Source organism: Pteropus vampyrus, unplaced genomic scaffold (genome assembly GCF_000151845.1).
Source record: "Pteropus vampyrus isolate Shadow unplaced genomic scaffold, Pvam_2.0 Scaffold85, whole genome shotgun sequence".
Lineage (NCBI taxonomy): Eukaryota > Metazoa > Chordata > Mammalia > Chiroptera > Pteropodidae > Pteropus > Pteropus vampyrus.
In genome coordinates, this window is record NW_011888866.1 from 8,077,553 (window position 1) to 8,090,753 (window position 13,201).

A 13,201-nucleotide genomic window follows, 5' to 3' on the forward strand; every position below is an offset into this window, starting at 1 on the left:
GCCGCCGCCGCCGCATCAAAGAGACCGAATTCCCGCGGCCTGGGGGGGAGTCATGCTTTGCGGTCTGTAATGTCCGCAGAACAGGAGAAGGATCCCATTTCGCTGAAGAGAGTTCGAGGTAACCGAGAAGGGCGCCGGATCGAGGGGGTCGGGGGAGTGGGGTGCGCGGGGGCCGCGTGCCCGGCTGCTCGGAGGCCACGGGGCTCTGTCCGGGCCTAACTCCGCGCAGCCCGCGTCCCGCCCGCGCCCCGGGGCCGAGGCTGCGGTCGGAGGCTGCCCGCTCGCCCCCTAGACAGACACCCACGCCGAGCCGTCGCCTCCCCGACTTTGTGTTGAGAGGCAGTTGAACCGCACTCAGCATCCCTTCATCCCTCCGCTCCTCTCCCACCTTACCTCATTCGCAAGACACAGCACAATAGGCACCTCAAAGGGTGAGAAAGAAACACCCCCTGGCAGAGACCACGAACGATGCCCCCCCCCAAAAAAAAGTAAGTTGGACTGCACAGGAGTTGACGTTCTTAGAGAAGGTGTACGGGCCTTTGCGTCTCTCCCAGCCCCCCTTCCCACCCCTAAAACGCAACAAACATACAGCTCGTTTTCCTTGGGCTTAAGAGGAGGAACTGTAAATTCAAAAGGCATTTTCTTTTTTGGCTTATGGATAAGAATCAAATCACCCCAAATCAGTTTTATACATGATTGGTTTGCTTCTTTCTTGCACACTAGTTAGGAATTTTACTGCTGCCTTTCAAGCTAAGAAAAATCAGGGAATGATGTGCCAGACAAAAGATAATGCACGTAAGTTGACAGACTCGGAGTGCTGTCTGGAAATTTGGGAGAATATCTTCTAGTTCTTATTTCCAGCTCTTAATGGTGTTAAGGATGAAAATCCACAAATCGATGTGATACTGTTTGTTCATTAAGCAAATACTTATTGAACATTTACTGTGTGCTAAGCACTGTTCTTGGCACGGGGGTACAACAGTGAACAAAGCAAAAGGACGATCTTCACCCAGCAGGAGTTCACACTGGCAGAGTTCATACCGTGGGGTAAACGAATGATAAATAAAAGGTATAGAATGTCAATGGTAAGGGCAGAAAAAGCAGAGAAAGTGGTTAGGCATTATGAATGGGGGTGGGGAGGTGGCGATTCTATATATGTAAGAGAACTCACCTGGAACCTGATATTTGAGCAAAGACCCAAAGGAAGTGATAGAGCAGAGTCATACTGATGCACGTGAGAAGAGCAGTATTGGCAAAAGCACCAGCAAGTGCAAAGGCCCTAGGCCTGGAATTTGCTTAGTGTACCACTCAAGCAACAGCAGAGAAGCTATTGTAACTGGCACAGAGTGAGCATAGAGAAAGAAGTATGAGCTGAGCTGAAGGATAGGATAGAGTGTAGGCCTTTTAAAAGACTTTGGCTTTTACTCTGAGATAGGGACTGGACATTTTCAGCAGAAGAGTGACTGATCTGACATTTTTAACAGGGTTTCTCTGGCTGGTGTGTGGAGAATAGACTGAAGAGAACGAGGATGGAAGCAGGGAGACTAGTTAGGAGGCTATTGCAATAATCCTCTCATCCAAACAAGATAAAGTGCTTTTTCAAATCAGTAAGTAGTAAGGTAAATTTCCAATTGACTTAAGCGATGTAGAGATCAAGGACCACAGTCATTCATCTATATTTTTGTTCCATGTGACTAGTGATTAAACATATGGAACTGGCTTGTGACACAATAACAATGTGGTATCCACAAAACATCTGCTCAGGTATTTAGTTAGAGATTGATCTTCTCCATTTAAGCAGGCACATAATTTAGAGAAGAATATTGTTTTTAAAGGCTTAATATCAGCACAATCTTTCATTTGGTAAGGATTTTCTATTTTGACTTTTCTATTTGTGGTCATGAGTTGCCAAAGCCTTTAAGGAATAGACCTTTTTGAGATGCAATTATTCCTCTGATATTTTTGCTGTATTATTTTGCCTATTATAAATTACTTTGGGATTAAAGGAAAAGAAAGAGCTATCATGTTTCTATCTTTGAACTCAATTATCAATCTTGATCAGATGTAATTTTAAATAAAATGATGTGTATTTTATTGTGGGTCAAGAGCACACATCTATTTTCATTTTGTTCCAACTGCTGCTTTTAAGTTTGATGCCTTAACTGTTAAGAGTTGGCTCAGGTGTCTGCCCAGGAATATTGTGAGAGTTAAGTACCAGAATAAAAGACAAAATCAATATGAGGAGGTTTTTTATAATGAGTCCTTTTATAGTAATTGGAACATTAATTTTTAGAAACATTTTTAGATTCTTTTATAATTCATAAATGGTACCATAGTATCTACATGAGCTCTTCTGAAGCACAATTCTACAGAATTTCACCACCCTGGAACTTTTTTTTATAATTTGTATCATCAGACTGCATGCAGGATCGTGGTGTTTACAAAGCATAAGCTCTTGAGCAGTGCATCTCAAACTGTTTGCATTCAGAGATGTATACATACAGACTTTTTAATGGTCATGTATTTATTTCATATGAATCATAAAAAAAATGTCAAACTTCTTGCTTAGAACATCTACATAGTCAATTTAAAGAAATTTTTAAGAAAATAGTATATTATACTATTACACTATGTAACCCAGATATGGCAAAATTATGATGTGAATGACTAAGGACTTTACAGTAGTATACGTTGTAGGCCAAAAGCATCATAATCCCCTGGGATGCTTATTAAAAATGCACATTCCTGGACCCACAGAATCGGGATTTCTGGGATATTTTTCTCTATCTTTAACAAGATCCTCAGGTGTTCCTTCTGCACACTAAAGTTTGAGAACTGCTGCTGGTAGACCTAGATTGCAAAGGTGAATGGACCAGAGAGGAAGCTGATTTGTGGTTTTTCAGACTTGTCCTGATATTTTAATATTAGATTCAGAATTGCTGTTTATTGGAAAAGTATCTTTGATTTTCTACCAGTTCTTAACCCTCCCAGACCCTCAGCCTTTGATTGTAAGGCAGATCCATGAGGATAGGTATAATATCTTGAGTATATTTCCATTTCTACCCTACTTGCCTTGCCCACAGTACGTACCAAGTGAATGAATGAGTGAATACATGAAGTAACTCATTCATATCTTTATACTAGTTTCTGATTGTCCACAATCCCTCATACTACTTTTACTTGCCCTTTTCTCTCAGAATGTTGCCTGTCATACTCATTTTAACCAACACTCCCATTCTCCAGTGTTCTTAGAACTCTTAGGTGTTGATTATTCAACAAATATTTATTGAGCAGTCACAGTGCCAAATATTGATTAAGAAGACATAATACCTGTCTTTAAGAAAATTTTAGTCTAGTCCAGGATGTGGACAAATAAGCAGATATTTACAAAAAGCATAAGTGCTCTTACCATCTACAGAATATAAAGGTATATATCTTTAAAGGAATCATGGAAGATTTCCTGGAGAAGAGTTCTAAGAAGTGATGTGTGTACTTTAGTTTAAAATTATGTAGAAGGAGCAACAAGGAGGATGAGGGACGAGAAAAAGGTCTAGGATGTAAGTGGTGCTTTTGAGAATGTACTTTTGGGAGAAAACTACATTTCAAAATAGTATAGTTAGTGGTACAGATGTAACTTAAAAGAAGCCCAGTGATAGATAGATTGACATAGCCAATACCTAGAGTCAAAAGAAAGTTTGTATGGGTGTCTTTTTATTTTTATTTTTTTCTACCTGGAAAAAAGACAATCATATTTGTAGACTTACAGAAAAACCCAGTGTAGGGGAGAAGGGAGAAACTGAAAAGGCAAAAGAAAGAATAATTTCTTAATAAAGCATTCAAGACCTGTTTTTTTAATAGCTACCATGTGCTTAGGCACTTGCTGTTCTAGAAGCTGGGGATGAGACAGATAAGGCTCCTATTCTTGTAAAGCAGATCTCTGCAGATGAGAGAGTGTTTGGAATAGTATCAAGAGTGCAAATGAAGAGTTAGTCCAGTAGTAAAAAAAGAAAGAATGAAGAAAGAACAGAAATTGAGAGTGAAGAAGAAGGAAGTTGAGTCATTCATTTCAGATGAAGTGCTTTTAAGCAGAGTTAATAATGACATTAGAGAGGCAAGGATATATTTGGAGTGGGATAATAAAAGTGCTGAAAGCTGACTTTACTAAAACTGGTAGACAGTCCTGATCAGATAGATGTATGGAGGATTGGGATTAAGATCGGAGAGGAAGCATAATTTATGTAGTCACAGAATCAAGGGGAAGAATCAGTAAGAAAAAGTCTAAAGGAAAGTTTTTTTTTTTTTTGAGTTTTGTTTTGTGCTTTAGTTGGTACATGTAAGGGGTAGGCAGATTATCAGGAAAGTAAGTTTGATTTTTGACATATTGTATGAGTATCCCCCAGAGATGTTCCAGTAGATATCATGGTTTGGAACTGAGGCAGGTGGTCTGAGTCAGAAATAGAGATATGGTAGTTATCAGTAAACAGGCAAATACTAATTAATGCCTTGGGAGTAGATGAGCTCACCCAAGAGAGACTGAAAAGTGAGAAGAGAAAAGCATTGTGAAAAGCAACTTTGGGAACACTGATATCTTGGAGACAAAAGGGAGAAGAAGACTCTGAGAAGCAGAATGTAAAGGAGTAACCAGAAAGTTAGAGGAGAAAAACCATAAAAGAATGGTGTCACAGATATATAAAAATAGGAATGTATTTACAAGAGGGACATTAATTAATTTTGTTTTTAACGTATTGAATGAAAGGTGTCTATCTGTGAGATGTCTACCATGTTCTTTCTCCCGTAATCCCTATCCTGGAGAACATTATATATCCAGTGACCCAAACCCATGCCCCAGTCTCACCCAACACTGTCCCAAAGTTCTAGAATATCTGTCTCCTTAATATATTTTGAACCTATCATCTCCTGGACCTTTCTACTATCACTTCTTTTGTTCAGATTTTACTTATCTCTAATTATTACAGTAGCCCTCTCACTGGTTTCCTGGCGTCCCATTTTGTCATCCATTTTCCACATTGCTTCTTCTGGTGATAGATAACTGCTATCTGTTGAGTACTTACCAGTTTGCTAAGTGGTTTAAATGAATCATCTTGTTTAATCCTCAGTAACCCTGCGAGTTAGATGTTGTTATAGGTTTACAATTGAGGAATTGATGCTCAGAGAGGTTAAGTAATAGGTGATTAAGTAACGTATTCAAGTTTACCTGGCTAATAAGTGACAAAGCTAGAATTTAAACTCTAGGGCCCAAAGTCTTAGTCACTATATTCCATTGCCGTGGTGCTCTCCAAACACAATTCAGTCATGTAGATCTTTTTTGTAAAATTCTTCAGCAGTTCCCCATTGCCTTTAGGATAAAAATCCAACCTTTTTATATTGGCCCTTTTTTATTTAGGACTACTGCTTAGTCCTCCATCCTTCATATTCCATGAAATGTTCTCACTTATCTCTGTCACTTCAGTTCTGAAATATTTACATTTATCTCTAGACATTATCATGGTCTCTCTTACCTTTAAACTTGCTTTGCATATTCTGTTACTTCTGTTAAGCATGCCCTGTTTTTTTCCACCTTTGGCAAGATAGTCGTTATCAAAGCATCAGCTCAGTTGAAACCTCCCTGGATGTCTTCCCTGACACTCCTCCCTCAGTCAGGATTAGATGAGAGTTCCTTATGTTTTCTCCATATCCTGTGCTCATCTTTATCATAGTATTTATCATGTTAAATTTAAGAGCTTCAAAAAAAAAGTTTTGTCTAGATTATGGAATGCTTATCGGGAGGTATTATTACCTTTATTTCTATAACTTAAAGAAGCCTAACAAATGTTTCTGAAATCTAATTTGGTGAATGTTAACAAAGAGGTTTCAATAACTTCAGGTAATATAGTCTTCCTAGTTTGCTTTCCCCAGAGGTGTGAAAGAGTTACTTTTTAGAAGGATTATACAATTCTCTCTTCTAGCACTCTTATACCAGGTAACTCAAGAGGTCTGTCACCTTTATTATCAAGGTTAGCTGTAAGTTATGGTCAAGAGTGAATTCAGGTCTCCTTTCCTGTTCCCAGTCTCTATAGACATGCTAATATCAATATTGAGAGACAGTACAGCCTTTTGACTCTGGAGCTCAACTGACAGGGTTCTTATCCCAGCTCTGCCATTTACTAGGTGTGTGGTCCTTGACAAGTTACTTAGTTTCTTTGTGCATCAGTTTTCTCAGCTGCAAAATGAAAATAATACTTGTCTCATGAAATTGTTTGAAGGCTTAAATGGGTTTATATATATAAAGCACTGAAAACAGCATCTGGTACATTATAAGTAATCTGTGTTTGTTTTTAAAATCAGAAATAGAAAGTCTAAAATATACATTCTAAAATATAATAAGTAATGTGATCAACATTCACTTTTAGGTATACTGAATCAGTTAATCAAGAAGGAAAAGACCTACAGCATATTCTTTCTCATTTTGAGTGGAAGCAGGTATGGAGTGAAAAGCAATGAAGTTTCTCTCCCTCTAGGGAGAAAACAATGAACAACAACAACAAAATATTATAAAAGCAGAAACTTCTCAGATTTCATTTTGTTCAGAAAGACACCTATAAGGTGTTTATTACATGATTTTCATGAATATTTGCATCTTCGTTCTCCAACTGTTTAAAAAGTTGGCCGGCTTTGTTAATAAAATAAGTTTATTACTAGGGGTATTATTATATAGAGTCAACTTCACACATAGATACTATCTACTCACCCTCCTAAGCTTTACCTTTGTAAACTTAAACCTTAACCTCATCTATCTCAGTAATACAAAGATCACTAGTTTGGGGAGAAAGCTGTCACAGGAATCACGTCTATTTGAAACCTTAAATACCTATGTTGAGTGCTTCCTGAATTTAATATTTACTACATGCTCAGATTGATCTAGGTGCTGGGCGTACACAGTGGACACTTTCTTCCTTTCATTCTAAAAATAAATAATGGTGCTTTTATTTCAGTCATTTAAGGGCATTTTGCCAAATGCTTGATGAAATTTGATTATTATTGTATTCATGTATTTTCATTTTGTGGTAAAGACCAGCATTATAGAAGTATTTGTTTCAGGTGAAGACAAAGCTATTAGCTAAGATGTTCACATAGATACTAAATGTTAGAATAAACTGACATTACATCACAGACTTCTGTGCTGTTATGAAAAACTGATATTTGAGAGTCCATTGAGTGTGTTGACATTGCTGGAAACTAGATATTTTAATAGGATGTTAAATACTATAGAAACTGAGTAAATTTAGCTTATGGTATAGTTTCGTCTAAAGGAAAGCAAACTGAGAACTAGTATTTGGGTGCCCACTGTGTGCCAGGCAGTGTGTTAGGCACAGTCTTAGTTCATTCAGGCTGTTATAACAGAATACCATAGACCGGGTGGCTTATAAACAACAGAAATTTTATTTCTCACAATTCTGGAGGCTAGGAAGTCCAAGATCAAGGTGCTAGCAGATTTGGTGTCTGGTGAGGACCTGCTTCCTGGTTCATAGACAGTAGTCCTCCTGGTGTCCTAACATGGGCAAGGGGTGAGGGAGCTCTCCCAGGTTTGTTTTATAAGAGCACTAACCCCATTCATAAGCGCTCTGTTTTCATGACCTAATCACGTGCCAGAGGCCCCACATCTTAATGCCATCACCTTAGAGGTTAGGATTTTAACATATAAATGGGGGCGATGCACAAACCTGGTTTGTCATTTAATCAGCATAGGATGCATACTTAAACCAATATATACATGTATTAGAATATGTACTTATTTGGAATAATGATGAAGCAAGTTTGTTTAAAGGAAAATATTAATTATAAAATAGTTTAATGCAGACCCAGTACTTATGAAAACCATCTATATCACAAACCAAACCATTATTGTAAATAAGGTAAGGTTAAAAAATGAAAATTTAAAATATATAAAAGACAAATGCTGTCTATGAAAATAATGTCCTCACTCCCTCTTAAGGACTTGGGGGCCAAAATAGATTGTCTTTGATAGGAGGAATAATTATACTTTAAAAAATAATAAAAGGCCTAAAGTAAATGATCTACCTTTTACAAAAATAAAAAATACTTATAAATTGAAAAAATAATTTTATACTTTTAAATTTTATTTTTAGTTAAAAATTTAATGAAAATATTATAATAATTTTATACTTATAAACGAATTTCATATAAATATTTAATTTGTGGAATCTTTAGGTGGGAAAAAGTGCTCATTTAATAGATTAGACTCTTCTATAAGACTATGAGGAAAGCTAGAACTTCAGCTTCCAGCTCGGGATAGATGAAGATTAAAGGGTGAAAAGAGAGGTAAGTATTACTTTGCTTAATTGAGATGAATTGGCATAATGTGAGGTGATAATATATAGATAAAATTCCTTTGTTTTTTTAAGATGAGAGAGTCTTCTTTTTTTCTTCTTGGTTACTTTCTCTTTTTTAAAAAAACTTATTTAAGTATATAAAAATAAATTTATATAATTATAGTTGGTATACAGTCTTCTATTGGTTATATGAATTTCAGGCGCACAATATAGTATTTCTATATTATTGTCCCATATAATGTGATCACCTGTCTTATTCCATTCTTGACATCACCCTTTCCCACTTCTGTTTCCCTTGTGCATTCAGAGGGCATTAGGCAGGTCGGAGTGAAAAGAAGAGATGAAGAAACTCAGGTATTAACAAATAGAAGGATCAGAGTGACCAGTGTTACAATAAGCTTTGGCAGTCCCCCTTTTCTTGGTTCTGTGCCCCACAACTCTCTACTTCTGGCTGAATAGTCAGTCATTGTTTACCTCGTAGAGTCAGCAGCAGCAGGTATGTAGAGCAGATGAGAAGCTTTGGTACTAAAAGTTATTAGGGTAACCTAAATAACTAGCTATGTAACCACTACTTTGTCTCCCCCTGGATTCTGACCTTTCACTTTTTTTTTTTTTTTTGTCTTTTTTAAATTTTATCAGTTTCAAGTATACAATATGTTGGTTAGACATTTATATAGTTTATGGAATGATCCCCCGATTGTTCATTTTTAAAGACTGAGAATCATAGAAATTCTTGGTAGCTTATGTTCTAATTAGCCCTGATGAACATGAATCTGATCTGCAATTCCTGATTATGTCATGGAGAGGAACCACCAATTTTACAGATAGCCGCAAAAAGGAACTAGATAAGGCCAAGAGTCACAGTCATTGGAAGTGTTACACAGCTGGTTCCCAACTTAATGATGATTTCACTTTTGATTTTTTTTAACTTTACAATGGTGTCAAAGTGATGCACATTGAGTAGAAACTGTTCTTTGAATTTTGATCTTTTCCTGGGCTATTGATATACGGTAAGGTATGGGGCAGTGGCAGTGAGCCACACCTCCCAGTCAGCCACGTGATCATGAGGGTAAACAACCAATACTCCACAGTACACCACATTGACAATATTCTTTGGATATCATATTATGAGCAACGTTAAGGTAGACTAGGCTAAGCTATGATGTTTGGTAGGTTAGGTGTGTTAAATGTATTTTTGACTTACAATATTTTCAACCTAAATGGATTTATCAGGATGTAACCCCATTGTAAGTCAAGGAACATCTGTATAGTTAGCTCTTTAGAGAAACAATAAGTGGGGGAACAGAGACTAGTAGGAACTTGAAAATTTGTTTTATGGAAGAAAATGTTAGATTCAGTAAAAAATTAATGCTGTAAATCTCAATTTTTAAAAAAGAACTTTAGGTGCTTTTTGCTCACAAATTACTTGAAAATAATGAGTTTATTTAAATGTCAGAATTTTGCCTTACAGTAAATACAAGCAATTATTATTAAATTTTTGGAAAGTAAACAGAGATGGTAGATATTAACTAATAAGAGTATATTTTATTCATCTTAAATTACATTGCATTTTAACTGTAAAATTACAGTTATTCAGTAATGCTGTGAATGGTAATTTATATCTTCTATATTAGAGATTAGAGACTAACTTAATAATTGTTTTTATTTTTAAGAATTACTTTTTTATATTTATACTTTTGTTAAAAGAAAATACCCATGACAGATGTTAAGAAAGACAGGACTTTGATGTTTGACACTTTTATTTATATAACCACTTTATTATTTGACTTCTAAGACCATTGCTAATTCTTTTTCCATACCAGACTCATCAGAACTTCTAGGTATTCAGATTCAAGAACAACATATTTCTCTGTTCAGAATGTCAGTATATTTTGCTATGGAAAACTGCGTAAAGATTGTTTATATGAAATCATCATTTCATTGCATAAAGGCTACTGAATAGTTATAACTTGGTAATAATTATAGTTATTCCTAAACCATCAGATTTGGAATAAATGACCTTGAAGGGCAGATTGAATGTCACTATTAGTTCTTTACTTACCATCTACTTATATGAGATTACCACATCAAATTAGAATTAAAAGATAGAATTTCCTTCAGTTGAACCAGAAGTTTCTATTTTTTTCCTTTTGTGGGCCTCTGAGGAAGACAGTATATGCACAAGATTTTAGGGAGGCAAACTGGTATCTTAGAAGTAGATAAACCTAGTTTTACTTAAGCAACCAAAGGGAAAATAGATTAGATTTTATCAAAATTAAAGACATAAGTGTAAAGGACCCTATCATAGTGAAAAGACAACCCACAAAATGGAAGAAAATATTTGCAATTCATATATCTAACAAGTATCCAGAATACATAAAGAATTCTTACAACTTAACAACTACGACAAAAGCAACCTAACTAAAAAATAGGCAAAGAACTTGAATAGACATTTCTTAAGTGAAGATATGAAAAGAAACTTAACATCATTAGCAATTATGGAAATGCAGATTAAAACCACAATGAGATACCACTTTATTCGTATTGGAATGGCTATATTAAAAAAAAAAAAGTAAGTTTTGGGGAGTATGTGAAGAATTTGGAACCCTCTTCTGGCAGGAATGTAAAATGGTACAGCCACTGTGGAAAACAGTTGGACAAAAGATTGAATATAGAGTTACCATATAACCTAGAAATTCTACCCTTAGGTATATACCCAAAAGAATTATTGATACCATACATTTGTATAAAAACTTGTGCATAAATTTTCATTGCAGCATTATTCATAATAGCCAAAAAGTAGAAACTTAAATATTTACCAACTGACGAATGGATAAACATAAAGTGATATAGCCAGACAATGAAATATTCAGCCATAAAAAGGAAAGAAATACTAATACATACTATAACATGGATGAACCTTGAAAATGTGATGCTAAGTGAAGGAAGTCAGAAGATAGCCATATATTGTATGATTCTATTTATATGAAATGTTCAGAATAGGCAAATCCATATAGATAGAAGGTAGATTAGTGATTTACCATGGACGGGGGGATGACTGCTATTGGGTACAGGGTTTCTTTTTGGGGTAATGATGATGTTCTGGAATTAAATAGTGGTGATAGTTACACAGCCTTGTCAATATGCTCAAAAGCTGCTGGATTGTACACTTAAAAGCAAAAGAAAATGAAACCCTAAGTGTTAGATTTCAGTGCTGCTTTTGACTGATTGTATGGCTCCTTTACATTCCATTTCTCTTCTTTTTTTAAAATGGGGATGACTCACCTAACTCAGATTTGTTATGGAAATTAAGTAAAACAACATATAGTTAGATACAGACTTCTAAGTTAAGATGGTAGAACAAAGCAACTTTGCAGAATATCTTTTTTAATTCCAAGTAAAATGAACCAAAACCGTTTTTAAAAACAGCAAAAATGTTCAGCAACAGCAACAAACAAGGGAAATGGCACGGCCCCATTCTGTAAATCTGGAACAGGGTAGATACACAGTCTGAGGCTTCTGTGACAACCCTACTTGGACACTTGTGATTTACAGAATCTTGAGAATTCTCACTAATAACCCTGTCTTGATAGAAGCAAATTAAATGAGTATTCTAATCTTCTTTGAGAAAGAAAAAAATGAGTGAAATAAAGTTAAAAAAAAGAAAAAGACTCTGATAGAAATGAAGTCTCTAGGGATACACACTGAATGAGGGGACACAGGGTATCCTTCCATGTCATTAGGTTACTGCACCCCCTCCCCCAACTAGGTAAATGTGCATTTAACAAAACCTCAGAATAAAGAGCCTGGATATTCCAAAGAAACTCAACATGTTAGTCTTATTAATATAGGCAAGCATTCTAAAGAGAATATTAGCATATCTAGTCATATAAAATGATGACATATATATATATATAAATGAGTAAATTGAGTTTATTCCAGGAACATCAGGCTCTGTTAAACATTAAAATAATGTAGAGGAAAAAAATTATATGTTTATCTCAGTAGATGCAGCATACCACCTAAACCAAGCAAACAATCTTAGAGGTGAATAAAAGGGAATCAAAAGTCATCCATATTAAATTGGAGCAAATTAAAGGTCTGGGTAAAGCTGCGAGATAAAAGCATGATAACTGTGCAAACATACTATAGCAAACTAATGAACAAAAAGAAGAAAAATGAAATAGCATGCAGAAGATGAAGAACCCATAATATACAGACAGAAGGAAATATCTTACATGATCCAAGTGGTAAAACTTAATAAAAGAGCTCAAAGACAAGATGATACAACAGGATGAGATGAAAGGTAAATTGCAGACAGGAAACAAATTGAGGACCAAAACAACGTATTTACAGAAGAAATAAATTAGAAATAAGGAACAGAATGGAGACGATTAACAATTAAGTTGCATAGTAGAAAAGTGTCAGATAATCAGATTGAATGCAGATGAAAAAGACAAAGAGTAAAATCAGAAGAGCTAACTAATAGATATGGAGTTAAAAAATCCAGCATAATGATAATTAATGCCACTGAAATAGAGCACTCAACAAATGGAGCAGAAAAGTATTCAAAGACATGATAAAAGCAAACTTACCTGAAATGAAGAATTGAATCTAGAGATAGAAAATACCTTGCTAAAGGCAGGGGAATGGGAGAGTAGAATAAGATGTAATACTATATTTTCCTCAACTTTCAAAGCAGGAAGTCAATCAATGCTATCTAAAATTGAAAAGAGAAAAACCATGATTTCTCCAAGTTAGTGTTTTTCTTAATGTCTTTTCTTAGCCTTAGAGGAATCTTTTCAAAACTTTATCTTTTGTTGAAGAAATATTTAGCATATTCTTCAGTT

The 13,201-nt window shown here is 35.5% G+C and overlaps 1 protein-coding gene across 2 annotated transcripts in view; it reads left to right on the forward strand.

Moving 5' to 3' along the window:
* Positions 1-6: 6 nt before the first annotated feature.
* PYGO1 (pygopus family PHD finger 1) overlaps positions 7-13,201 on the forward strand; it is a 24,246-nt gene continuing 11,051 nt past the window's right edge. For both annotated transcript variants that reach the window (XM_011363449.2, XM_011363450.2), the window contains exon 1: positions 7-118. In XM_011363449.2, the coding sequence (XP_011361751.1) occupies positions 70-118 (49 nt within the window). In that variant the 5' untranslated portion in view covers positions 7-69. The remainder of the gene's footprint in view (positions 119-13,201) is intronic.